Source organism: Gymnogyps californianus, chromosome 2 (genome assembly GCF_018139145.2).
Source record: "Gymnogyps californianus isolate 813 chromosome 2, ASM1813914v2, whole genome shotgun sequence".
Lineage (NCBI taxonomy): Eukaryota > Metazoa > Chordata > Aves > Accipitriformes > Cathartidae > Gymnogyps > Gymnogyps californianus.
The window spans coordinates 52,046,820-52,074,796 of record NC_059472.1 but is presented as its reverse complement, the minus strand read 5'-3'; the positions used below and the strand labels follow the sequence as shown (position 1 = coordinate 52,074,796).

Here is a 27,977-nt window from a genome sequence, read left to right as displayed (position 1 = left end):
AGGCGGAGGTAATGTTTGTCCTTGGAAACAGAAGAAACTCCCATTGAAGTTTAACTCCTGTAAAATAAACTTACGTGTACTTGCAGAGCAAGTACGAACTTTGATCATATATGGACATCTCCATTAAGTCTTGAGGAAAAGATAATAGGAACAAAATCCTTTTTAATTATTACCAGCTTTATTCCCTTCTCGGTAGTGTCTTTAGGAAGATGATTTTGCAAGATTCTTAAGACTGACTGACCGGGTTTTTGCGACAGCAGGTCAGCTGTGAAAGCTCGAGTGAAACAGGGCAGATATTCTCAAGGGGGACTCAAGTCTACACCAACTCTGGTGGACATCAGACCTTTCTACAAACCAACTGAGCACCAGAATAAGACAAAGCTCTTTTTGGTGAGCCGGTTTTCCACTAACGTAGCAATGAGCTAATGGAAGGCCAAACAAGCACCGGAGCACAGCAAAAGGTGCAGCGCACAGCTAAGAGGGAAACAGACCTCTTCTCGCTAGCCACAACAAACCATTAAAATGGATTCTAAAGATCCTTTAGAGCTGTGAGGGAGCAGCTCCAGCATCGCTTTGGGGAAGAAATCTTTCCTTAAGAAGTAGTTTCTAGGAAGCTACTGAATACACAATTAAAAATCAGCCCAAAATATAACCAATTCATCAAGTTAATATGCTTACCTGAATACAGCTTTACAGTCAATAGTTCAGACAGAACGTGGTCTGATAAGAACTTTCTAGTTGCTCCACCAGCCAGGCAAGACGCATTCTGCAGAGCAGAATAGCTTTGCTAGGCTCTCCAAATACCCAAGAGGGCGAGGACTGGCAGACACAGCAGTACCTGTGCCACAAACTCCAACAAGATGGGGCTAGCCGGGCACCTAGCACAAACCTGACAGCCCAGCAGTAATAAGCTTGGGGTAGTTCTTGGCGTTACTCAGAACAGCCGTTTAAACTTCTAGGAAAAGTCACTGGAAGAAACCTATGGTTTGGAGATTCAACATTTTTAACATTTATCTAAACAGTAGCGCAGATGTTTGAGTCCTTTTAGGAATCTAGCACTTAGCAGTCAGCTGAATACACTAATCACCAGCTACTAAAGCTCCATGGAAATTGAAAATATCTCATAAGGCTCAGTGAACCTGAGTAAAGCAAAAAAAAAGATACAGTTGGAAGCCACCACACTATATCCAATAGTTCGGTGCACTCGTCTCTGTTCTCTCCCCCTTTCTACCTCTGTGGAATGGACATTTAGCCAATGGTTAGGTCCCAGTCCTTAACACTTGGGTAATCTCACACTTTGACCAAAGACAGTCTCATTTCCGTCACTCATAATGACCTCAGAGGAATTTACCCCAGCTCGCTGGCAGTCTGCTAGGGTGACTCATTACAACTGCACTTAGCAGAAAGATTTCTGTTAAAGACAAGCTATTGCAGAATACTGACGTTAGTTACTGAACTCCACATAACACTGGAACCGTGAACTGTGCTCAGATCTACATCCCCAATATCACCAGCAGCTTAAAAATACAAGCTTGAGACACACAGAGCAATAAGTATCTTGGACTGAGTTCTAGCTAAAACACAGGTAACCGAGGAACTTTTTTTATATTACCTAAGACACTCTATCATCCGAGAAGCAATCTTCTTTCGACGCATCATGCTGAATACCCATATTCGACTAATCCCACAAATAGCAGGTTCTGGAGAAGTTGAACAGCACCATGCTTTCTGTCTTTCAAATATGACTTTCTCGTTTTCTGAACTGACTTCTGGAACCTTCTCTTCTATAACTCTGTAGCCCTGCAGGTGATGTAAAAAAATATTTGTCACTTTATAAAAGCATCACTAATGACTGAACAAAATAATGCTTGTGTAATTTATTTCAGTTAAACATACTTACTTGCTAAAATGCCTTACCAAAAAGACTGCATATTTGTGTCTCATGTAATTTCTCTTAACAGTTTCAAAATTGGAACAGATGATAGAAGATTAAACCAAACAACCCTGTAAAGCTTATCTGATTTAAAATAACAGCAACAAAGAATCCAATTCTTATTACCACCTGTATTAAAGTGTTTGCATCAATTTCTCTGACTTTGACCAAGATTGTTTTGCTTCTTGTCTGCTACTCCCAAGCGACGGTAGAAACCACCACAGTTTACAAGGGAACGGACAGAATATGCGACAAAGTTCTGACATCAGTTTTTAGTACTGCAACTGGCAGTACGACTTCTTGTCCTGCTCTCCACCACACAATTCTGCCCTCTGCTTCTGTTCGCTGTGGAGTTGCTCAACCCCATGGTGATTCAACTCAGTCCTGCAGAGTACCCACTTTTTCATCCACGCTGGATTTCTGCCAGGCAGGGAGTTGAATCTGCTTGTCAACAAGCAAGAGGAGAGCAAGAGCTAGCGTAAGGATAGCAGAGGAAGAAAAATTCCACCCTTTGGCTGTAGCAAGTTCTTACATGAGCAGGTCTGAGCCAAGTATGACACCATACGTGTGTCTCAGCTCAGTGTCAACTATACAAAAATGAGCAACTACATTTCAGAACGGTCTACCACCAAAAGTCTCTTCCTCTGTGGAAAAGGCATACACGGAATACTTATTTGCTAAATGGCTAGACTTAAACTCCGAGGTAATTCTATAGTTTCAGAATGTCTGAAGAACAGAGTCACTAAGCACTGACACAGACTGCCTTTCTCCAATTCAATCACTTACCCACTGGATATGTTCTGCAATTAAACAGCCGATAACTTTTTTGTCATTAGAAATAAAAAGAAGAGTTTTAGTTCTAGAGTAACACATGAGCGGAGCTTGCTGAAATCCCAAGTCATTGTCTACCATTTCTCTAATTTCTTCAACCTGTCAAAATAAGTTTAAATGCTGTATAAGAAACACATGTAAATATACATTTGTATAAATTTACATAAAATTTACAGATTTGCAAAAAGGTTAGATTGCACTAAGGTATCTAGAACACTGAAAGCTATTCCAGAAGTTAAGGATTATCCTAAGTAACCTGCAACACATCAGTCCACGTAAATGTTCCTTAAACAATACTCGGCTGGAAATAGGAAGAGACCTCTTCCATTAAGCCCAAACATCAATTAGTCAAAGGCTAATAGAGAGAACACAGATCATCAAAGCGTGGACTCTGATATTCTAGAAGTAAGAGAGATCTGTGCCAAAAGTTAAGCTAGCTTAGTTGAAGGTTTTCCATCTGTTATTTTTAAAGTCTTGAAAGAACTAATCCATCAAGGGTTTTGAGCAGATGATAGCAAGCACAGTGACAAGGCAGCTAGACAATGTATGCATTTGTTGTAAAGGAATGAATAACTGTCGTTTCTTTCCTCAAGCTTTCTGCTCTTCCATTAGTTTTGCCAAGAGTAACATAAACTAAAAATAAAATTTTGTTTAATGTTAGCAAGTTTAGAAGAAATATATAGACTCCAGCATGAATGTAAACAAAAGCTTATGTGTGAGCTGAGATTTTACTGGGAGATTCTTGTACCTACAACCGGGCATTGAAACAGCCTCTATCATCCCATATGAGACAGAAATAAGGTGGCCTTTCCTATGCGGTGCATTAAACGGCATAAGCTTCTTTAATGCATGTTGTAGTTGCACTAGTAAAGCAAAACTAGAATTACTGATGCTATGAATATATGAAGTTAGTACTGATCAAGTGAAAATTGTGTTAAAAAAATGCTTTTAAAGTAGCTTTTAAAAGGCATGGTATCAGCTATTCTACTTTCTCATCTAACCTTCAGGTACTGGTCCTTTAATGACAAGTCCAATTAACCAATTTGAAACACAAAGTAACCGTTCTTGAAGTCAGTCATCCACAGTGGTGACAGCTGTAGATTCTCTCAACTTTAACCACACAGAACTACAGAGAACACTATCCTAAATGACTTCATTTGCTACAGTCTTCCTTTCCTCTGCCCCACTTAGGTATTTTAAGTAATTTTTTCTTCAGCCATTTTAGTAAAAAATGAATGTGCAATGAATGTACTAAAATTAAGATAATACCACTAGAGAAACAAAACTTAATAAATAAACTTATCTGCATTAAATATGGTAAAAAGAAAATTTGTAGTTTCTTTTCAATTCAATAAATTAAAAAATTCTATGTTAGTCTAAAGAAAACCCACTACAGTCACACCACCTGAAAGAGCTGTCTTGGGCATCAGTTCAGCCTCCAGAGGTCCCTTCCAACCTCAACCATTCTGTCATCCTTTGATAGTGGTACTGTAAAAAGATACCTACTAGTCACAGCAAATCCCCAGCTAAATAGAATCATGCCATGCTACTGAAAAAAACAAATGTAATGACAAACTAAGATGTATGAACGCAGGCTAGCCAGCAAGATACTGAAGTACCCTGCTGCTCTAAGTCTCCACTAGTGTACTGTGCCCAGTTTTCGATAAAGAGTTTCAAAAGAGACACAAGACATGGCACAAATGGAAATAATCTAGAGGAGAGTATGACAATGATCAGAGCTCCATAAAACATTATTTAGGAGCATAAACTAAAAACCAGCACATCCGTCAATCTCCTTAAGGTGAAACAATCCAAGTATGTTCAGGCACAAAAAAGCTGTTGCAAAGAGGAAAAGGATGTTTTCTACAGCTATGGCAGTATGATTTGCACTAATGAGCTTAAATTGCAGTACAGATATTCTGTTAGACCTTTCGGGAAAATTTCCTAATGTTACAGATAGCGAAGCGCTGTTAACAGAGCCTGAAGAGGTCAGGAAAACCTCCAGAAAGTTGTCAGATGCATCATAACCAGAGCTGATCCTGCTTCTGGACATGGGAATGGACTATGTGACTTTGAGGCCACTTTCCACCCAAATCTGTTTTTATCCAAAAATCATTTAGAGAATGATGCCATATTTGTGCTGTGTAATTGTCATGGTTTAACCTCAGCCAGCAACTAAGGACCACACAGCCGCTCATGCTCCCCCCTCCCAGTGGGGTGGGGAGGAGGATTGGGGAAAAAAGTAAAACTCATGGGTTAAGAGCACTTTAATAACTGAAGTAAAATAAAATATAATACTAACAATAATAATAATAAAAATATAATAATAATAATAGTAGTAATGAAAAGGAAGATAACAAAAAAAGAGAGAGAAATAAAACCCAAGAAACAACAAGTGATGCACACTGCAATTGCTCACCACCCGCTGACCGATGCCCCAGCAGCAATCCACCCCTCCCGGCCAGCTCCCCCCTGTTTATATACTGGGCATAATGTTCCATGGTATGGAATATCCCTTTGGCTAGTTCGGGTCAGCTGCCCTGGCTATGCCCCCTCCCAGCTTCTTGCACACCTGCTTGCTGGCAGAGCATGGGAAACTGAAAAGTCCTTGGCTTAAGATAAGCGCTACTTAGCAACAACTAAAACATCAGTGTGTTATCAACATTATTCTCACACTAAATCCAAAACACAGCACTGTACCAGCTACTAAGAAGAGTCAACTCTGTCCCAGCTGAAACCAGGACAGTAATAAAGTCAATACCTTTCAGTTTGTTTAAATACAGTAGGAAGTTTATATTATATAAAATATCTGGCAGACATTCAGCAAGTATATTAAAAAAATTTTTTTAAAAAATCAGTTGGTTGATGCTGTTCCCACCCCTGCTCAGACCCATCCTCTCTATGAAGAGAGCAGCAGTGCATAAGAGGGAGATGTTTGTGGAAAAAGCTACAGAACCACTGCAGTTTTGAGTCCAACTTCAACTGCTCACACGTAAATTATACAAACTTTACTATGAACATTCTCATTACTTATATGAAAACATCAAACAAGGTAAAATGTACACGTCCAGTCCTTTTCACCATACCTTTTTAAGTGCATACTTCGGGTCATCAGGAAGAACCATTATTATCTTTCCATCAGGGTATTCAGCCAAAATTCTCTCCTTTTTCCAACCCTAAATAAAACAAACACTTATCTAAACCATACACAAGATGTACTTTTACAAACAGAAATTGCATATTATTGTTCTAGACACTGAATTTATGCAAAGACTTCACACTATTTAGCAGTTGCTTTGCTAGAGAAGGAAACTTCAGCTAGCTTTTTAAAATGAGCACAACAAATATAATATGATCTTAGTTATACAATAATTTATACAATAGCCTAACTATATCTAGAAGCAATTTGTGAAAGTGTCTTATAATTTCCCAACTAGATTTCTTTTTTTCCCCCAGGACTGCAGTGCAAACTGAATTTTAAAATAGAAGTAGCAAACTCGGCTCACATAACTGATTTCCAAACCTATGTAATACTTATTTTCCGAAGTCCAGTGAATGGGAAAAACCCTAAGTTTTAATAAAAGATTTCTTTTTAACATAGTTACCTCCACAAATACACACTCAGTTTTAAAGTTTGGCATGCGAAAGACCTCCAGGAGGTTCTAAGTGAACTGATTGGCATGCAGTTGCCCAAAATGTAAGGAATAGTTTATTTTGTTACTGATCATAACTGTTAAAGCCACAAGAAGGATACTAGAAAAAAATTTATAACTACCTTCTAAGAATCTAATGGGGAAGGAGGCTACGTTGTGTGTATCTGAAGTATAAACATACTCAAAAAAATAGAGGTAATTAACTCTTCTTCAGATCCACACTCGTGGTGAATAATGAGCAGTACCTGCATGGAAAAAAACAAAACAAAAAAGCCACTTAAATCTAGTAAGATGGGACTGGTAGATATTAGAACTCAAGTTGCTTTGATGGGACCTAAAAATACTGAATGCAGAAGTAACTTCAGCCACTAAAAAGGCTGATCTACAAGTCTTACTCAAAGCAACTTTAAATAAAAAAGCCTTTGAAGAAACAATATTGATGGAATAATTCTCATTGAAATCTGTACCTTCCCACAAAATAATGTTCAACTAAAGACCAAACAATGGAATTTGGCACTGAATGAATGCCATATATACTACCACAAAAAAATGACAAACTTAAGTGTTATAATATTTGATCTGTATCTCATTTTAATCACGCTGATTTTACTCCCTTACCCCAAACAAGCCATGAAGAGAATAATTTTAGAAATTTATCTACTTGCTGGTAGCCCTGGAACTATTTGAGTTTAGCACCCAGCATGGCAATGGTTGCAACACAGACACCATTTTAATCCTGCCTGCTTTTCTTCTCAGTAGTAGTTGCACTAAATACCAACACAAATGAAGATCCTATTTGAATTTATATAGATTATGATCTGAACACAAAGGGCAGTAGACAGCAGTGTCACAATATTCAGGTAAGCAGAAAAGCGCCATTTGTGGGATTGTGACACGCTTTTTGAGACTGTTAGAAAAGGTGTCAAAAGATTCAGGCAAGGATTACTACTCTCCAACCTCAAATACCATCCTCTCAATTTTTTTGTCTTTTGCTGCCTTTTGGCTCCCTGTGTGCCCTGCAAAAGCTTTCTATACCCTATTTTAAACCAACCGTGACCATCAGTCAGCAGATAAATGCAATGTGTTTAATAATCCTACCATTACAGCATCCAGAATGTTGCAGGCCTAATGCAGAACATTAAATTTTAGGTTGCAGGCCTAATGCAGAAAATTCAACCCTAAATTTTAGGTTAAAGTATCCTGTTAACGTTATAGCCAGGTATTTTCAACAAAATGAAAACCGATGGAAGAAAACATTTCTGAACATCATACTGCTGTTATACTTTCAAGCAGAATATATTAGCAGTATATATATTCAAGTATATTAGCAGAAGTCTAAAAATAATTCTGTAAAAATGCAATAATTGTCTCTCTAATACTTCAAACTCATTATTTTCATTATTGTCCACCTGTTCATTTTCTTAAGTGATTAGTATAATATGGGGACTGATCATATTCACAGGAGGGGTAGTTTCTAAATTGAAGTATTTTGGAATTTATTCAGAAGTGTATCTTTTACATGAAGCTTTCCAAAAAGTTTCTGCAAACCCTAAGCTCATCCAAGGTTTTTAGTGAAGACATTTTAAAGTCATATTCCTTTGTTATTGATGCAGCTCTAAGAATTTCAAAAAGAAAAACTAACATTTCACATAAGTATCTGCATCTTCAGTATCCTTACTGTTCAGTCTTAGTGAACAATGAACTGTGCTTCCTTTAAACCAGACAAATGGAAGTAATGCACAAGATTAGTCACAGCTCTGTCATATTCTAACATTAAAGCTGTTAAGAAAAATGTGCTATAGCTTCAACTGGGACTGATCCTATTAGATATCTACAATACACAAAATATGCTTTAGTACCAGTATCTTGCATGTGGTCTGAAGATGATTTCCCTTAACACACCTATTAATTTTTTTTTTTTTTAAACAAACCCCCACTATTTTAACACTATTAAAACAAAATACAACAGTCTGCAAGGTATTTCAATCATTGAGAACTAAAGTAGGACTCCTTCTCTCAGGCAGATGGCAAGAACACCTTACTACAGTAAGAAACAAAAGCATTATGTCTGCAATATATTTTATAATATTCTACTGCAAATGTCAGAAAAATTGTTTTTCCTTTCCTTTTAATTGACATTACTTTAGGGCATTAAGACTTATTTACTGTTGAATCAGATGCCCAAGCATTGATATACATTGCTTGTGATGACCAAAGAAGTTAAAAGGAAAGCTGTTGTTCCCACCAGGATACATGTTCTGCAAGGCCTGGAGTAGAAGAACATGATCATACCACTCCTCCCTGATATTGGAAGTCTATGCTCAACAACAGATTACCTACAGCCACCAGTAGCAAGGCACGTATAGCCTAATCACCACAGCTGGGCAGACTGGTGCTGTGCAGAGCCCCATTGGTGTGCAGTAACTGTTGCAACACCCTTCTCCCCTCCATGTTACGGCTATTTATCCTACAGGTATTTGTAATCATTTGAGAACATAAGGCAACTCTGCAACGCACAGTTAACTAATTTTTAATCTACCTCTAACTTTTCCTCCCAATTCAAACAAGATTAGATTGTTTCTGCTTGTTTACTAAGATGCAACGGCAACAGAATTACAAAAGAAAGAAATCATTCAAAAAAGGGCAATACAGACAAGCAGTTGCTACCGCATCATGAAATAGTATGGACCATAATTACCACTACACTGTGTAGTGCATTGCTTTCACTGGATATTATACATGTATATGACAACTGATGTAGAATACAGTTGTAAAGATGGCTCCAGCAATTAATACCACGGTAACTGAAATGTTCAGCACTCCATTTCACATGAACTATGTTCTGCTTATAGTTTAAAATAATCTCTGATGTAGATTTGTCTTTAAAAGCATAAGTTGGAAGACACGATAGACTGTTTCCCATGCATTTCCTCATGTTTTAGAAGTTCTTATCTAAGAGTAGGAAATGGGACAGCAAACCTGGTATCTTTCTAGGTATGTCAGTTCTGGCCTGTCTGTACTCCCTATTTCTCAAATAAATACAAATACATGAAAATCAGTGGTGTTTTTTTCTTATACTGTTTTTTCCTCAAAAACATTGAGGTAATGAGGAAAATGCGGTTAATACTGTATAATTCTTGGTCTTCGCTAAGAAAAGCATTTATGAAATTTTCCCCTAATAATCAAGTTTAGTATGAAATTTTGTGTGCTTTTATCCTTGATAATTTGTAGCAGAGAAATGGATCTACTGCATTCTTCTTCCTGACTCCTTCATCAAATTACAGATATTCTGCCTCCCTTTCCTATGAACATAATATGGAGAATGAGGTTTTGACTGTAGAACACATTAAGATCCTTGGATGTAACTACTGAATACTATGCTCTGTTAAAACTAAGATTCTCACAGAAGATAGCTAACAGTAAGAACTTTATTTGAAATATTAAGTTTTATATTGTACAGATGTATCACTTTTGGAATTAATGCAAACCAAGACAAGCATGAAATCTTTCTAAGATGACATGAAGTTCATCATCATCTTCAGTCCCGATATTCTATTAACCTTAGGTCCCAAGAAGTTAAATGTTGCCTTTTTTTTCTTTTTTTTTTGGTGTGTGTTTTTAAATCTGAAAATCATAAGAATCTGACAGATGGGCCTGGGTGCAGTTATAGCAGAATAGCTATTTAAAACTTATCAGATTACACATTAGCTCAAATAACAGCTTCTTCCACTTTCTTCAGCTCAAGAGATTCTTAACTAAGAGGATGAGCTTGAAATACAAACACATTAACTGCATTCACATCAGGCACCTGAATCCACAGGCATTTCCTAACTTATGTTTTTGGCTTCACAACTTAAAAACGTCATTAAAAATAATGTCTTGCTCTTAAAAAAATTTTGCAGAAATACTAAGTTGATACTATGTGGCATCACAGAGAGTATACACAATTGATAGCGTGGTATGACAGCTAGAGGGTTTTATAAAACTGAACCACGTATCCGTCCCACAAAGTTATCCATCCCACTGGAGTTAACACTTGATGTGTACATCATCACTCAATGCACGCACATGCTAGAATGGCATATTTTTTCTGGAGACTTTCAGATGTCTGAAACCAGAAGGATAGTGAGACAGATTCCTGCATTTGTCTGCAGTAGGGGACATCTCTGACACTAATCTATTCCTGCTCCAGTACTATCCTTGCTTATTCTATTTGCACGCTTCTATTAATAGCAAATGGCAAACTTCAGAAAACCCACATCAGTCCTTGCCAATCTTCTGTTCCCAAATCTAGAAAATGTCATTAAACTTGCCAAACTTCCTCTCTTCACACAAGGTCTACAACTTCTTTACTGTCTCTATCAGCCACCCATGACAAAACAGGTATCTCAATACCATCTCTTTGTTAGTCTGTCCTACTTCTGGGGGCATAATGGAATTTCTAGAGAGACCTAAAAAGAAATTTTTACTGAAAGAAACAAGACGGGCCTTTAAAAGAAAACCAAACAAAATTATATTTTGTTGAAGACAGTAAATAGTTTGCATGTAAATAATAAATTATCTTCTGGCTACTCAGTACTTTTAAAAAACCCACAAAGCAGCTGCATGCAGGTGGGCAAGACACTAACAATAAAGTCCATTTTCACAGTTCACGGCAAGAAGCTCTGGCATGATAATCTATACAGGCCTTCTTTTTGTGATTCTGTGAAATGAATCATCACTAGAACTACTAGGCACATAACAAGAGACACTTAAAAGGGAGGAAAAGCTGAGAAAAGTCTTCTCAAGTCAGACTGGGACTGCATCATATGGCACAAAGAATGTGAATGACAAGAGAATGAAAAATGCTTCTGAGATACCTTAGAACGGCCGCCAAATCAACAATAACGCCAAATATATTAACTACATAAAAAAGAGTATCTGGAGAGCTAATAAAGTGACATACCAAGGTCACCAAGAACAGATGTTCCTGGACCAGAAAGTCTAACCAAGAAGTTACCAAGACTTTCTCTAGTACAATTATTTTAATCCCATGATGCTACTGTTCAGTTAACACATTCTGTCAGGGAAAGGAAGGTAGTTATAGTTTCAACACAGTAACTACATACAAATATCTAGAAACCAAGCATATCACACCTCTGAGCCATCCTCCCAGCAATCCCCACTAGAAACCTCCTAGCAAAACTAAGATAACTAGCAATCATTCTTCTGGTATTTCTGGACGACTAAGAATTAACAAGTAGAGATTTGGTGTACTAATTCACTAGCAAGAAGGCTTATAGAAAATTGAAATTATTTTCTAAGAGGAGGTGAGGATGTTTCTGTCATGGACATTACCACAACACAATCAACCAAGAACCACTGACTATGGGTCAAATGATTAGTGTTAAAGACTTATCTGTTCAGCATGGCAAAAGTTACTTACCCATGCAGAAAACAGTGTGTCAATCAAATTGTTATGAGGGAGAAAAAAAAATCAGAGGGGAATTTAAAGACTCATAAGACTCCTTCCTTTGCCTCTTACTCTATAGTTTCTATTCTAGAATAACCATCTGAATCATCGCTCTATAGCTGTCTACGATGTCACAAAACACAACTAGAGTCTTAAAAGATTTCAGAGATAGAACTGTTTACTCACTGAACTGACAACACAAATAATTTGCTTGAGTACACATTCTGTGAAGTTTTAAACAGATGCCTAGCAACCGAGAAAACAATAGGGAAAGGTTTTCTCAAATTAAAAGCATACCTAACTTTATACATAGTTATTTACGACTGGTTTAAGGCAGTCTGCTCTTTCACTTTTACGTTAATCATGTTGTTACTCTAGACATACATACAAGTGAGAAATTTCAGCTCTTTCAACTTCCAAAATATTCAAACTTCAGTGCAGCTTCCTACCTACGTGAACATAGCCGCTTTAAGTAACTATTGAACTCATCTGCCAGCTTCTGTCCAAAAGAACTAACACCATCTTCTGTAAATTATGTTTACATCTTTGGTAACATTCAAGATCTGAAAGTACTTGGGGGGGACAGGGATGGACAACCAGGAATAAAATGGGGAAACGTATGATATGCTACCATCATAATGTACTGCGTTCCATCATACTTTCTGCCCAGTCTCACCCTAAAATGTAGCTAATGTGTATCAGAAGAGATCTTTCAAGATGTCTGGATTATTCAGCAAAAACTAACCAAGAACAGAACAAATACCAGAACTATTTACCAGATAGTTTCAAACACTTTAGCTATGAAGATGTATCTTTATATTTGTAAACAGTGGGATAAAATTGAGCTTGAGATTTAAGAGTAGCCCAACAGCCATTTGGTACCTACATGAAATGAATTGGTGGCCTCAGTTCAGTTATCCTGGAGGTCTTATCTACTCGAGTGTAGAGTACTGAAGGTAACATGTGTGATAAAGAAAATAGACTTTGTGGATTCTATTCTGGATTTCAGACATGTGAACAGGTATTTCCTATAAGTCTTGTAATATCAGCTAGTATGAAGTAGCTGATTTTACAATATACTTTAAATTGTACAAAATTTTTCAAATCTGAGCTTTAATATGAGAGATATACTCAGATACAGCACATATAATGAAGTTATGGAATAACACTTTGGACTTTATATTTAAAGATTACAATGACACTATAAAATCAGGAAAGTTTCAATACACTATGAAGTTATATCAGTTGGATTCCTAGGCAGTCTCTCTTCAAATTACACATAATTAAGAAAAAGTAATTTAGAAGTCATCTAAGGTTACACAATTGCAAAAAAAGTACAATCAGCTCTTATCTGACTATTAAGCCAACCATTGCAAACACCAGTTGTACTGAAACCTGTATTTAGCACTTTCAGAACAGTGACATTCCTTTGTTTTCCTGTCACCACCCTCACCCCCTCCAAGATTAGGGAATTGTAACAGAAAGAATACAATGGCAATGAAACACCACTATCCTACTAAATATTTTTATACATTACATATAACCTGTCTACCGTGGCTCAAAAACATTTATTTCCCAAAGTCAATTATTTATGGCCTACTGTGATACTAATCTATTAAAACATGACTTAATGTAATACAAATTGTAACCAGTACACAGCAAATAAAAGATAATGCTTATGTCTTTAAAAAGATAAGGTTTTCTTACCACATATTTTACAGCACTTATGAACTGGTTATGAAATAGCAGATGTTGGGTTTCATCCTCTGGATTTGACGCAGTGTAAAGCATTCCACAAATATTACAGGAAATAGCACCAAATCTCTTCTGTCCTGCATCCTATTTAAAAAAAAAAGAAAAAAAAAAGAAAAAAAAAGAAAAAAGGTATTTGTTAATTGCAAGCACAGTAAATACAGTTCAACAGAACTTTCATCTAATCAGACATGCCTTTTATAACTTATCTTCTTGAAACTCAACACAGAGGCTAAAATGGAGTGAAACAGGAGAAAGAACAAGTACAGAATTTAGAATTCCATCTTTCAAAACCCCACATAGCCTCAAAAGGCAACAGGCATCAATCACAGAGCAAACTCTTCCTAACGTTAAAATTAGCTCCACCCCCATTAGTTTTGAACAAATGACTTCTCTTTTATTTTATGAAATACAAAGAACAGAGAGTTCTTCCTTCATTACCCTATTTGCAGTAAATATAATCATATTCTACAAAGAAAATTCCCACACCCAGCCCCACACTACTTGGTTTTCCCTACAGTTCTGCTGCTGCCTGTCTTTTGGTTATGAGTTGCTTTGAGGTGGGCCATTTTCCTGAATGTTTGGAAGGATATTATAAAAAACAAAAGTTACGGAAATAATCGTTAAGATCAGCAATACATCTGCAACAGCTGATCACTAACTTTTAGGTTTTTACGAAAACCAAATATTTCAAGGCAATCAAATAGCATTATGGTTTTTTTATCCCTCACTTCATTGATTAAAAGCCTCATTGAACATACTCTCAGGATTTAAGTCTTAACTCTTAATTGCAAACAGCTAACTATGATGTTTGACATGCTATCTTAATTGCACAGGGTTCGTAACTTTTATTTTTCAGACTCTGGATAGCAGCTACAATACAAATGGAAGATCATACCATTTTACTCATGACCCTTTAGGTTATCCTCCTACTCTATAAACAACCATTACCAAATTAAGGGCACTACTCAGTACCTATTGCTTTGCTATTTATTCATTAAAACAGTGTTATTAATTTGGAAGTATGCTTAGATTAAGGAGTCAGTGCCTAATAAAGAGTGAAGTGTCAGGTGCAGGAGGTGCCTTTTGCAAAGAGCAAAAGAATACCAGTTAGATTGAAGTCTCTAGCCAAAAAGGCATGTTTTAAGTTATGGCTTAATGCTCAAATACATTATTTTTTTTCTTTAACTACATTTGGAAATTGAGTTTATGTAAGCAGCAATAAATGTCACTTTTATCTATTTTAACATATATCAGAAGTAATAGAGAAACAGAAAGTTATTTTATACTCTAAAATAGGATACTATATAAGCAAAAGAAGACCTGAGGGTGTTTTTTAAAAGGAAATTGATCTGTGCGCACAAATTGAAAGCGCACAACTTGCAAGAAACAGATCACCTGAACTTAATTTTGTTTTCTAAGAGCCGAAAACATTCATAGTAAAAAAGCCTACTTTACAGAATAAAGCATTTTGCAACACAGCAAGTGTTTACGAACCATTTCTTACTCCTTCCATCTTCAAAGATATGTTTAAGTATATCTAAGAGCTAGATGACAGCTCAGTTCTCCACACAACAGCAACTTATTTCAAGTAGTCATCAGTGAAATCTAAAAATGTAGATATCGGTTTCTTTCCAAGACAAGACTAAAGGTACAACTGGCCAGGCAAACTCAGAGCTGAACTTCTCTTTAAGAGCACATATATGGAACTCGGCCAAAAGAAAGAAGCTGAATCTGAGAAGTCATTGCTTTAACGGTACGCCAATTTATACATTCCTACCATATACAGAAGGAGAAACAGGAGTACACAAATTTTCTGAAGGAAAAAGGAAAGATGAATCCTGAGGTTAGATTTGCGGAGGCAGAGTAAGATGATGTTTCTAAAGGTGTAAAAATTGAATCCAACACATTTTATTTTACCTGCAGACTTCCTTTAAAGCAGCAATATAGCTCAAAACAAAGTACCCATCTGGCCACCAAAATATACTGCATTTCAAGGCTTTACAGATGAAAGCTGAAAAAAGTCAGTTCAGCAGCAAGGATGATGTATGGTGATTATCTTAAGATGAACCAATTGAACCGAACTTAGTAATTCCTATCTTGAAGACGGAGAACATATTCCCTATATCTAGGGTAGGATAAGTGAAGAGGAAGTCTGCTTTGATGCTTGGAACATACTTAAAAAAAAAACAAGACATGGAAATTAGAAAATCAGATACATAAAGCAACTCTTGAAATACTTAGCACATATCAGTACTGCAGTAAGTCTCATGAAACAATTTCTGTTCAAATGATCAAGAAGCTAAAGGTATTTAAGCTAAAGTATCTATTAGTTTACTACCAAAAATCTCAAGCCAAAAAAAAGCCTAGCTATGTAGGAAGACATAAAAAAATTTGGGGCAAGGATATCCTCAAAGTTGTCAGGCTCCTTAGCTCATCCCATCTTGCCTTGTAAATACATATGCTGTTTTGCAAGTCTCCAGGAACAGATTATTTCCCTGGAATAGTACTGCCACGTTGTATTTTACAGTCTGACTTTCCTGGATGTTGCTGGTATCAGTGGCTTTGGGTTTTTGGGGGGATTTTTTGTTTGGTTTTTCTTTTTTTAAGGATTTCACTGATACCACTATTTTTACATGCATTCAGTTGTATCAATGGGCTACACACAGAGGTTAATATTAAAAACCTGTTATGTGAATTATCAGAAAAAACACATTGTAGTATCTAAAGCAATCTTTTGAACTCTGTAGCCCTACCAAATGCTGACTATACTTTTAGCAAATACTTTACAGTATCCTGAGGGCAGTAAAGAAGACAGCCTTTTCATGTAATTGAAGTACTATTTCAAAGCCACACCACAGGACATAATGCTTCAGACAAAAAAAAAAAAAAAAAAGCAGCTTTGTAAATCCAATGCAGACTACAAAAAAACAAACCCAGGACATGCAAAATAAAGTCAGGAATTATGAAGAATGCATTTTTGTACTTTAACAAAACATCTACAGAATCCAACTATTTTTAACCTGATGTCACTGCATAAGCAAAAGTGGAAAGGGCATGCATCAAGATAATACTGCATTAAAGGCTGCCAGTCCTTCCTAATGGAGAGGGAGGGAAAAAAAAAGAAAAAAAACCGAACAAACCCAACCCAAGAACACCTTATGCACCACATATGAGAGTAAACAAAAACTTAAAATTGGGATGGGGCGGGGGGGGGCAGGAAATCTTCTCAGCGAACATCGGATACTAGGTACTGGAGAATAAACTGTTGACTTGTCACAACTAGAAAACGATGTAAGAGGCTTGACTCTCAGAACTTAGAAAAATGTTTTTCAGAGCAATATTTAAGAAAATGTGGGGTTGCAGGCAGAAAAATGTGTTACTCTATTTAAAACTCAATTTTCTAAACAGTAACAATAAAGAGCAAGGATACTTTTATTTCCTAAGCAAATTCTGCACGTGTAGATGGCCATTAAGCATTCCTGACATCTCGGGCAATCCTCATTAATACAAGGACAGGATGTATGAGACCCACTGTTTCAAGGCTAACTGTAATTGAACATTGTGACAATGTTGCCTTAATCTCCAGAAGGGTTTCTTAATTCTGTGTTAGACAGAAAGAAAAGTCTTACCAATATCTTCTTTGAGAAGGTGCATGTCTGCTGATCCTCCATATGTGGAATAAGGAGCCCTGCAAGCAAAAAAGGCATTTGGTGCCTCTGTAGGAGATGAAAAGGGGCCTTTTTTTTTTTTCCCTTTCCTTTTCTTTTCTCTCTCTTCAGGCACAGATTAGGTCACCTCCTTCTTGATTACCTAGTGTTAGTTAGAGGAAGATTATTTTTTCCTCTAGTCTTTTCACAGAACAAAGAATAAAACCCAGCCACAGAAACAGGCAGGCTGGAAAGGAAATACAAGAGCAGCAGGAAGGAACAACACAAAGATTTTTGGGCTCTCCACAGAAAATGAAAAGGTCAAAGAATGCTATTTCAACGAAAGATGCATTCAAGACTGAAGCTGATGGGTAGATCCCCTTGCTGACCAGGAGGATCAGAAGACAGAAGGCATAACCCAACTCAGAAACAAGTTTCACTTCAAAATGAAGACTGTGGAATTTAACAAAAAAAAAAAACCCAACCAAAAAAAAAAAAAAACATCACCAGTACCCATCTTTCTGAAAAGCTATTTTAGCCAAAGGATATAAATCAACTTGAAACTTTCAGAACTGTGATGTATCTAATCTTATTTAACATATTTGGAAAATGAAAATAGAGGGTCATTATCCACCATGAAATGATATCCTCACTGGTCATTAGCTAAAGCAATATGAAAAAAACCACAAAGTTAAAAAACAGATCTGCACAATATTTACAGTGGACAATTAATCCGTTCTCAACCCATATAAAAACATTATTCAAGAATATTACAGAGAATGTTCCAATGTGTACTGGTTTTGGCTGGGATAAGGTTAATTTCCTTCACAGCAGCTGCTATGGTGCTATGTTTTAGATTTGTGACCAAAACAGCATTGATAACACAGGGATGTTTTAGCTATTGCTGCACAGTGCTTACACAGCATCAAGGCCTTTTCTGTTTCTCACGCTGCTGTGCCAGCGAGTAGGCCGGGGTGCACAAGAAGTTGGGAGGGAACACAGCTGGGACAGCTGACCCAAACTGACCAGAGGGGTATCCCATACCATATGGCATCATGCTGAGCAATAAAAGCTGGGGGAAAGAGGGAGGCAGGGGAGGATGTTTGGAGTTACGGCATTTGTCTTCCCAAGTAACCGTTACGCATGATGGAGCCCTGCTTTCCTGGAGATGGCTGAACACTTGCAAGTCGATGGGAAGTGGTGAATGAATTCCTTATTTTGCTTTGCTTGCGTGCACAACTTTTGCTTTACCTATTAAACTGTCCTTAACCCACGAATTTTCTCCCCCATCCTACTTGTGGGGAGTGAGTGAGCAGCTGCACAGTGCTTAGCTGCCTGCCAGGGTTAACCCACAACACAGTGTTAGTAGCCTTGGTGCCTGAATTCCTGTATCAGGTCCCCAGCAAACCTTACAAAACATTCTCACCTCAGGACAAAGGACACCAAACACAACCCACCTGAATTTGCTAGAGAAAGCTGGGTTGCTGCAGTGAAGTAGAAATGGGAAGGAGTGATAGTAAGAAAGGATAGCTATTACTGCCCCTAAGAGCAGAGCTGTCCCAAAGGGTAAGATTTGTGTGGGAAGAAAGGAAGAGTGACTGCTCTCAACTACCAAACTCCCTCCCCAGTCACTTATGCAGTAACCACTGCCTTGTTTTTACTGGGATTATAGGAAAGAAAAGAGGCAGTACTTAACTAATGTGAACAACAAAACACTGCCCAAAAGCCATTCTCCAGTTCTTCAGAGAAATTGCCAACCAGACTACACCAGTTTAAGGAAGAAAACAGCAACTTTAAATGATCGTTACACAACTTTCTTCAGGCTCATAAGAAATCAATTTTACACTTCTTATTTCCACTGAGGATTGTGTTTTCGGCTTAAATCAAAATATTTCTTTCATATATTACCTATTTCAGTCAAACAGGAAACTATGTTCAAGTTTAACCAAAATGTATGTAAGGAAAAATTCAAGTATGATATGCAAATGTGTAAACTGAATTAGCCTGCACATCACTTCCACATATAGCACCAATTCTAACCTCAGAATCAAAAGCATCTTTCATCAAGCAATCCTGATCCATGCATTTGCTGATACTTACAAAGATCATGTACATTTAATCATGTTTGCTTGCATCCAGGCATTAGCTCAGATCTCTAGAAAGGCAGAAAAGTCTCTGTAACTCTATACTATCTTTTTATCACTTCAGTGACTTTTTTCACTGTTCATTCTTTTTACACGTTCTTTCCTAAAATTGATGAGTACCATTTTCAAAAGACTAGCTTAATTTTCAAAGGAACACATCTCCCTAGTGGCATAAAATAGAAGAAGTATTCCTGTACCTCATAGGTCATTTTTTAGAACATTCCTTTGTAGCATTAATGCTTTTATCAATTCCTATTCTTATGGTCAAAATTTTGTCCTAGATCTTGCAGACGAGCAGAATTTTTACAAGAAGCAAACAACTGACTTTCCTGGCCTTGGATGTAAAGCATATCTCATTTTATGAAAATTGAAAACATAAGCTCTGCACATTTGTATTTCTTTCCATTTCAAAAGTTAAAGGAACAGATGATTTCATGTTCAACTTCTCATATTTGCACATCAGATTCAAGTACTTGGAAAGTAAAGAACAATTTTAGTGCATTACGCTATAAAACTTCCAATATGGAGCTTCACATAACCTGTCAACCTACCAACTGAACATTTAAATGAAGTGTAAGAGGGTACAGTTCACAAATATTCAGAACAGACTACTTCTCTAAACACCAAGTCATGGATTTGGAACATAACATATTTTTAACCTCAATCTTAATTTCTTTCCTCCAGAGAAACAGATCATACTCTCCTCGGTCTGAACCTAAATCTTTGCACATCACTTCGAACACCATTGTTTCCTGTCACTGTTTCTTTTACGAAGTTTGTCGCAGCATTAGATTCCTTGCTGTTTTCAGCTAAAGTTCTATGCTCTGAAGAGACTTGCTTTTTAAGATGTGTGACAGCAAGCAAATCTGAAGAAAACAGAAACAACTCATCTTTTGTCTTAGTTGTACCTCTACAAAATGAAGATAATTTTATGTTTGAAAGCTGCTCAGATAACTCGATGATGTGTACCAAGAAAGAGAATGGTGCAAATACAGCTACTAAGTATTTCTTCTACAAACGGAAGGTGTATTATTTTACTTCTGCTACAATCAAATAGCCTTAAAGCTTGTTAAAGATTATATTACTTAAGAAAAATAGAAAATGAATCTATTCATTATAGCAATCATATGGGAGAAGAAGGAAGGTAAAATACATCTTTAAGGATTAAATATAAATAAATAAAGCATATTGTGGAAAACAAAGATTAGTTTTACCATAACACCTCTCTAAATATAGCTCAGGAAATGAAAAGGTTAGAATACGCAGACAATATTGTAACATCCCAGACTCTAAGCCTCAGATACTGTAAAGACAATTAAAAGGACAGATGTCAAACTTAAATACAAAAGACTAGGAAAATTCAATAGCAAAAAACCAGCAAAAGAAAGACAGTGTATCATGTGGTGAGTCAAACTAAGCCCAACTAGTTTTTCCGCTTCGGTTACAAAAAGAAAAAAAAGGATTCTGTACATACATTAAGATGGACTGGCTTGACAGATCTCCAAAAGAATCAGATCTCACAGTAGAGAGCCCAAAATTGCACCTTTTAGGCATTTAATTTTTTAAAAATGTGTAACAAAGTGCAAGTTAAATGTTCCTTGCTAAGAATAAAAGCATGACTTCCCAACTTTGCTCAAGGTAAAGAAGAATAATGAAACTGCTTCTCTTAATACAATGCAACAGAAACTTGAAATAAAAATTATTTCTACCTGTTAACTATAAAATTTTTTAAAGACACTATAAATGCTAAAGTGATTTGACTGTGTGTAGTAAGACTGCTCTCTGTATAGAAATTTCAACCTGAACAGCTTTTAAACCAAATGAATCTTTTCTCTGTTCTCAGAGAATCGTTACAGAAGTACATAAACACCTTTGAAAAATATTTCCTTAACAAAAAAAAAAAAAAAAAAAAAATCCAGCCATTCAGAATCCACATTTAAGAAATTCACCATAGTTTTGCAAACAAAACTATTAATTACAAAATGTACCTTATTTTATTACATGCATTTAATCGCCAATCTTTTGAGTATTTGTACAAGCAAAGTCTGGTACTTGAGAAGTCAATTTAGTGATTCTTCCCCTCCAGATGCTAGTACAAACTATTCCAGACATAACTGTCTTGTCTCCACAGTAACTAATGTCAAGGATAGTATTTTACAAAATGGCTTAACAAATATTTGGGTTCCTCTGTATGTTTTGACAATGCTAAAAGCAGTTTTCCCCCAGGTAAAAGAATAACAGAGCAATACCTTACCTAATGCTTTCTTGGTAAAGTGAACTACAGACATTACCAAAATGCCCTTTCAACACAATAAAAAGCCTACTCTGAACTCAATGAAATCAAAATGAATTAGATTTGTATAAAGTGCTGAAATATATTAGATATTATGAAGCAGTTACTTTCACATTTAAAAATTAAATACAGTGCTCTTGCATTTTCCAGAAATACACACAGAAAACAAGAAACTAGGTCTCTCCCATTTTCCCTAGTGTTCTTCATTGATGACCCATTCTTTATATTCTAAAATTTTGCTAGGTAAATAACTTAAAACTTTTACTGTTGAATACCTAGGGGAAAAAATACTATTCTCCTAATTTGGGCTGAAAACAAGAATACTGCCAGCATAGCCAATAAGTTGCAAAAAATCTCTTTGTATGAATACTGTAGAGAAGAGCTACACAACCTCTCTTCAGTAGCTAAGCAGAAAGTTATGTATTTCTTCTTGTCAAAGATCCTAGCAACTGTTCAGTCAAGTTCTATTACTGTATGAGCAAAAATTAAGTTAGCTTTACTGAAATGAAAAGGAATGTTCTTATAGTCCTTTTAATATAGTTAAGATATTTAATCACGCATTTTAACTGTTGGTAAAATGAGTTTCTGTCCTGGTTTCGGCTGGGACAGTTAATTTTCTTCTTAGTAGCTGGTACAGTGCTGTGTTTTGGATTTAGTATGAGAATACTGTTGATAACACACTGATGTTTTAGTTGTTGCTAAGTAGCACTTATCTTAAGTTAAGGATTTTTCAGTCTCCTATGCTCTGCCAGCAAGCAGGTGTACAAGAAGCTGGGAGGGAGCAGAGCCAGGACAGCTGACCCGAACTAGCCAAAGGGATATTCCATACCATAGAACATCATGCCCAATATATAAACGTGGGGGGAGTTGGCCAGTAGGGGTGGATCGCTGCTTGGGCATTGGTCAGCGGGTGGTGAGCAACTGCACTGTGCATCACTTGTCTTTCCTTGGGTGTTATTTCTTTTTTTTTGTTGTATTCCTTTTCATTACAATTATTACTATTATATTATTATTATTATTCTTAGTTAGTAGTGTATTTTATTTTACTTTAGTTATTAAACGGTTCTTATCTCAACCCACGAGTTTTACCTTTTTTTCTTTTTTTTTTTTTTTTCCCCTCCTCCCCATCCCCCTGGGGAGCGAGGAGGGGGAAGCAGCTGTGCGGTGCTTAGTTGCTGGCTGCGGTTAAACCACGACAGTTTCAGAGAGGCAATAGCTGAAATACTTCTTAAATGTTAGATACGGTTCATTTATCACCCTGTGACTGGGCATTCAAGTGCCTAGATTTGTATCACTTTAGACAAATCAAGGATATGTTCATCAATTTAGCTCTCAGAAGCTCTGATTTTAAAATCTTTCAGTATGGATATAAAAGAGTGTTCAGAATTCACCTAGTTCTATTTTAGTTAATATTTTCATGTGTATAATCCATGTATTACATGAAAAAAATGCAATTTAGCAAGACCACCAGTTATATATGTGAGAGGGGTAATTTCACAAGAAGCTTACTACAGAGTCCTCCTTCCTAATGGCCTGGATTCCTCTCCCTCTGTAGCTTCCCAACTTCAGCCTTTCATTTCTCAAGGATTATCTGAAGTGTGGATTACTAAAAACACAAAACGAAACACAACCAAAAACTCCAATTGTTCCACTATCAAGTTGTGTGATTCTACAAGATAGAAAAACGACTGCATGTCACACTCTTCCTTCTCATTTTGCACTTTCTTGTTTTAAAAGAGATACTTGCATTTGGTAGCTAATAGCAAAAAGGGTAAGAACAAATAACAAAACTAGTATTGCTGCTTAAATATTATGGTGAAAATGAGTGCATCCACAGGAAAGCCTTTAAGTTTGTCTCAGAACAATGGACATTGGAATGATGCAGGAATAAATCTGTTGATATTAATTTTGCACACAGTCTGCCAGATGCACCTCCCCCTATAATTCTGAAATTTTAAGAAACTGAGATTTTGCACATAAGACAAATTCATTCTCTCTAAAACAACTATATTTTTACTGAATAGTCATTCTATTAAAAAAATGCAGAAATTTGTTTTAACGAGAATCAGCTTTAAACATTAAGTCTGCCACCATTTTTCCATCAACATTGAATGCCAATCTAGTACAGGTTCTACTTTCACAAATCATTTACAATGGTAACTGTAGTATGTATAACTAATGACTTTTAGACAAGTTCATAAAAACACAGCACTGCAAATTCAAAAGTAATTTCTTTGAGAAGCTATAAGCCTTGCTAAAAGGGTATTACTTACTATGATCAGCTGCTTATCACCATCTTTTCCTGCTTCTTTTAGCTTCTGAATATGTTCCTGAGATGGTAGGAAGTTACTGCATTTTGATGCTAATGAAGGATTTGACAATGGAACCCTTGAAATATAAATGTATTTCATGTTAAAAAAGGGACTGTTTATACATGTCATCCTAGATACTCAAAGCCGTTGTGATTAGTATAACTAAACTTTAACAAGATGCAAATCCAAGTTGATTACCCAAAACACAGTCCTATATATTTTAATTTGTAATTCAAATGGAAAACTAAGGAAATAAAAGGATTAACCAAAAAATACAGTCTGTGACTAGCCTAATTACAAGATTTTTTTTTTTAAATGAAAATAAATTAAAATACTAAATTTATAATCAAGTCGGGTAGGTTAGTCACAACCATTAACACAAGCATTTAACCAAGGCATTTACAAAGCATGACTGATGGTGCCTAATGCTACATATTTCCTATGTAAGGTTTAGGTTTCTAGTTTTCGGTATCATACATCAGGCTGCTAAAGCAGACCATACAAATATTCCCACAAATATAAGTGGGCAATGTAAAACAGACGTCATAAATCTCTCAACTTCAGTTTAAACTTATTCTCTTCTAATGGCTGGCAGTGAAGGGAGGGAGAAGAGGACTTGAGGAATAAATGGATGGATATCACTGGAATCTCTCTCATTCGGTTTAAGCTTTCCCTTGTCACGACTGAAAGAAGCACTAGAAAGTACTATAATACATCAACAACAAAGTTATTCTATGAACTTGCTACTATATTCAGGGGAAAAATAACATTAATTCCAAGTTTGGATAACACTTGTGGAGATCACCAAAGCAAACACACACAAAAATACTTGTACTTCAACTAGGTATTTACATATTTTCTGTTTCTGAGCAAACTAAGGACATAGGGCCAAACACTTAATTGTAGCAGCTGCTGTAGTACCTGTAGCAGGTTAATTCAGTGAGCTTTTTAAAAAATAAAAATTCTTGCCAGACATTTTTAAAACAGCATTTTTTGTGCTAAATCAGAGCTAATTTTTTTTATTCCTGTCATGTGCCCCAAAATTTGCATTAAGTAGCTACTTCAAGGTTTGCCTTTTCACACTGCAACCTTTTCTTACAAAGCCCTAAAGAGAGCTACACTGTAGATATACATATTACACTCTATTATGGCAAGAGTACCACAGAAAGAATGATGGCATAAATCTTGGCTAGCATACGGAAAGCACAGTAAGAAAGCTCTCAAGAAAAGTATATATCCAAACAACAGTAAAGCAATACGGGCTTGTTCAGCTAATAAAGTTCATAAATTTGAATAGATACCATAAAGTTGTTTGGCAGTCGAGAACAAAAATATGAAAAATCAAAGTTATTGTAATATCTATTGAAAAAAAACCTAAAAATATTCATTTAACTAGTTTTACATCTACCTTACCACCTATCTTCTGTGAAAATCCATAGTAGTAGAGTTTTTCAACATGTACAAAACGGCTGGTTAGTCAGAATTGTTAATCTGGCCTCAGACAGATATACTGAAAATTAACTGCATCATTTCTTCTTGTCTCCATTATGAATATAGAAAACAGTATCAATATACTAACCACTGTGCCAACTATGTTGCTGTTCAAGGTATCAGGTACAAAGAAATTATTGTCTTTAGCTTATAATTGGCTAAAACCAGAGACAATCAGAATTGTTCAAAATCACAACAGTCAACATCATCAAGGATAAAACGTAAATCTGAACTGTTAGTAGTAAGAAGAATTTAGTTAGTAGTAAGAACAAGAATAATTTTTTATATGGCAGCTGACACCTTCATTTCACAGCAATCACAAAACAATCCCAAATTAAATCCCCTCTTCCCCACCTAAAAAGATTTCATATATACAAGACTCCCATAATTTAAGGATTAGAAAACTCTTCCAGAGTGAAATAATTCAGTAAGTGAAAATCATATGGTAAACCCTTCCCATACCCTCCCGTTATCATCTGATTTGAGGAAGAGACCACTAGAAATGTTTTCCCAACTCTGTTAAATTCTACTTTTTAAAATAAATGTGCAGTTACAAATACCTTGTTTAATAATTTTCTTAACAAAATAAAAACATCCCTTAACAACTCTGTAACATAGAAGTCTGTTTTTATAAAGGACAAGTCACTTATCTGAAACTGAAAGTTGAGGCTGGGAGACAACAGAACAGCTAAGTCTTATAATAAGACCTCTCATAACTCTATGGAAGGTTACTGTAATTTCATAATGTATGAAATACTATACCTGTTCTCAGTTTCAGAAGTTTGATTTGTAAATGAAGTATGTGTCAACTGATTGGGAGCCAAACCTACAATTAATCAAAGATTATAACTTCATTATAAAGGTTTTAGTTGCAAAGGAAATTTGAGCTACACAAATAGTGATTTGCAAAAACATATTGAAGACAATGTTGCAATTTGTTCACGGCCAATAAAAAAAGATGCAACGTTCAGGCAGTATTCAGATGTTCCTCCACATATACTTTAAAAAAATATGCCATTTTCTTCAATATTTCCACAGCAGTTCTGCAGAGCAGTTTGGCAGCAGCTAAACAAGGCCAGTAGTGAAACTACATAGGAGTTTAAATCTGTTTATACCAACACCCATATAAATAGCTCTATGTATAGTATTATAATCATAAATGTGTAGTATGCCCCCATCTGAGGTGTGTTCTGTCACACTTAAGGAAAAGAAACAATCAAGAATAGCAAAAGAAAGAAAAAACATTTTTTACATTCTCTAACAGTACAATTAGAATACTTGGCCTTCAAAAATACCCTACAACAGCAGGAAAAAAAAAACCTAGTCCATAAAGCTAAATAGTTAAACAGTGCACTCAAAATCAGATTCAGATTAAAAAAAAAAAAAACAAAACAAAAAACCCCAAACTCAAACCAAAACAAAAACCCCAAACCAAAAACCCAAAAGCAAAAGGATGAAACATCAAGAGGGAAGTTAATGAAGAGATATGTGAGTGATCCATCAATAATACTTCTTAGTTAAATGTACTTGAGTCAAAATATTCACATCACACTCATCATAAGGTTTGACAAACTACATTCACAGGCTGAAATGAAGACTACGTAATAAAAACAGGAGAGTGATTACTCAATTAATAATTTGGTCAAGATCAAGTAGAACAATTTAGGAGAAAGAAATGCAGATACTTATTCAAAGGAAGTGGCAACCAACAAAGAATCCTTAGCAGAAACCAATCCAAGAGAAGAACCCACCTGAAATATGGAAGTTTTACTACTTTATTACACGGAAAAGGAAATTATTTGGTTGGAGTTTTTTCTGTTTGTTTGTTTGTTTGTTTGTTTGGAAAGCTGTCACTTCACTTTTGCTCAAATGGAGCATATTTAAGCATTAAAATATTCATGCATAAAGCACAAAGACACTCTAAAAGCAGAGCTGGGTAGAAAAACAGACACCTCGCTTTCCCACTACACAGCCCAGAGATAAAAGGACATTCGCTGCTACTAAAGTGGCCATGGGTGTGACACACAACGAAATATGAAAACCCTGGCAAACAGCTCCAATCCCAGAAGTTTAGTTCTGCACCAACTACAGCTTATTCTGTGAAACATTCCTCTGAAAGGAAGACTTATGCTTCCCAAATAACTGGTCAGAAGAAGAAGAAAAATTAGTAGTAAACAGTTACCTTGAGGTTCACTTTCTCCGGGTTCTTTTTTTAATTGTTTTGGTGGTTTAGGAGCTGTAACAAACTTTACTGGAGAACTTTCTGGACTTGATTCCAAATGTAATCGAAAGTTCTAAACAAAACAGAAAACATTAAATAAAAAACCCGAACTATTTAATGCCTCTAACCTATTAACAAAATCACTGAGTTAACTTAAGTATTAAAATCTTGAATACAATGCCAGTTTTCTGATTCCTACGTTATTTTAAGCAAACAAAATGCAACTGATTAGCTAGTCCATATTG

General features: G+C 36.1%; 1 protein-coding gene across 2 annotated transcripts in view; it reads right to left on the bottom strand.

The window, feature by feature from the left end:
- The window catches only part of ESCO1 (establishment of sister chromatid cohesion N-acetyltransferase 1), a 32,631-nt gene that overhangs the window by 1,742 nt on the left and 2,912 nt on the right, over positions 1 to 27,977 (bottom strand). Inside the window, exons 4-10 of one of the 2 annotated variants that reach the window (XM_050892206.1) lie at positions 27,694 to 27,805; positions 26,274 to 26,337; positions 23,982 to 24,096; positions 13,577 to 13,708; positions 5,851 to 5,940; positions 2,720 to 2,863; positions 1,613 to 1,800 (exon numbers count right to left, since the gene is read on the bottom strand). In XM_050892206.1, the coding sequence (XP_050748163.1) occupies positions 1,613 to 1,800; positions 2,720 to 2,863; positions 5,851 to 5,940; positions 13,577 to 13,708; positions 23,982 to 24,096; positions 26,274 to 26,337; positions 27,694 to 27,805 (845 nt within the window). Of the gene's footprint in view, positions 1 to 1,612; positions 1,801 to 2,719; positions 2,864 to 5,850; positions 5,941 to 6,539; positions 6,663 to 13,576; positions 13,709 to 23,981; positions 24,097 to 26,273; positions 26,338 to 27,693; positions 27,806 to 27,977 lie in introns of those variants that run through there. The other variant, XM_050892207.1, reaches the window with a different exon arrangement.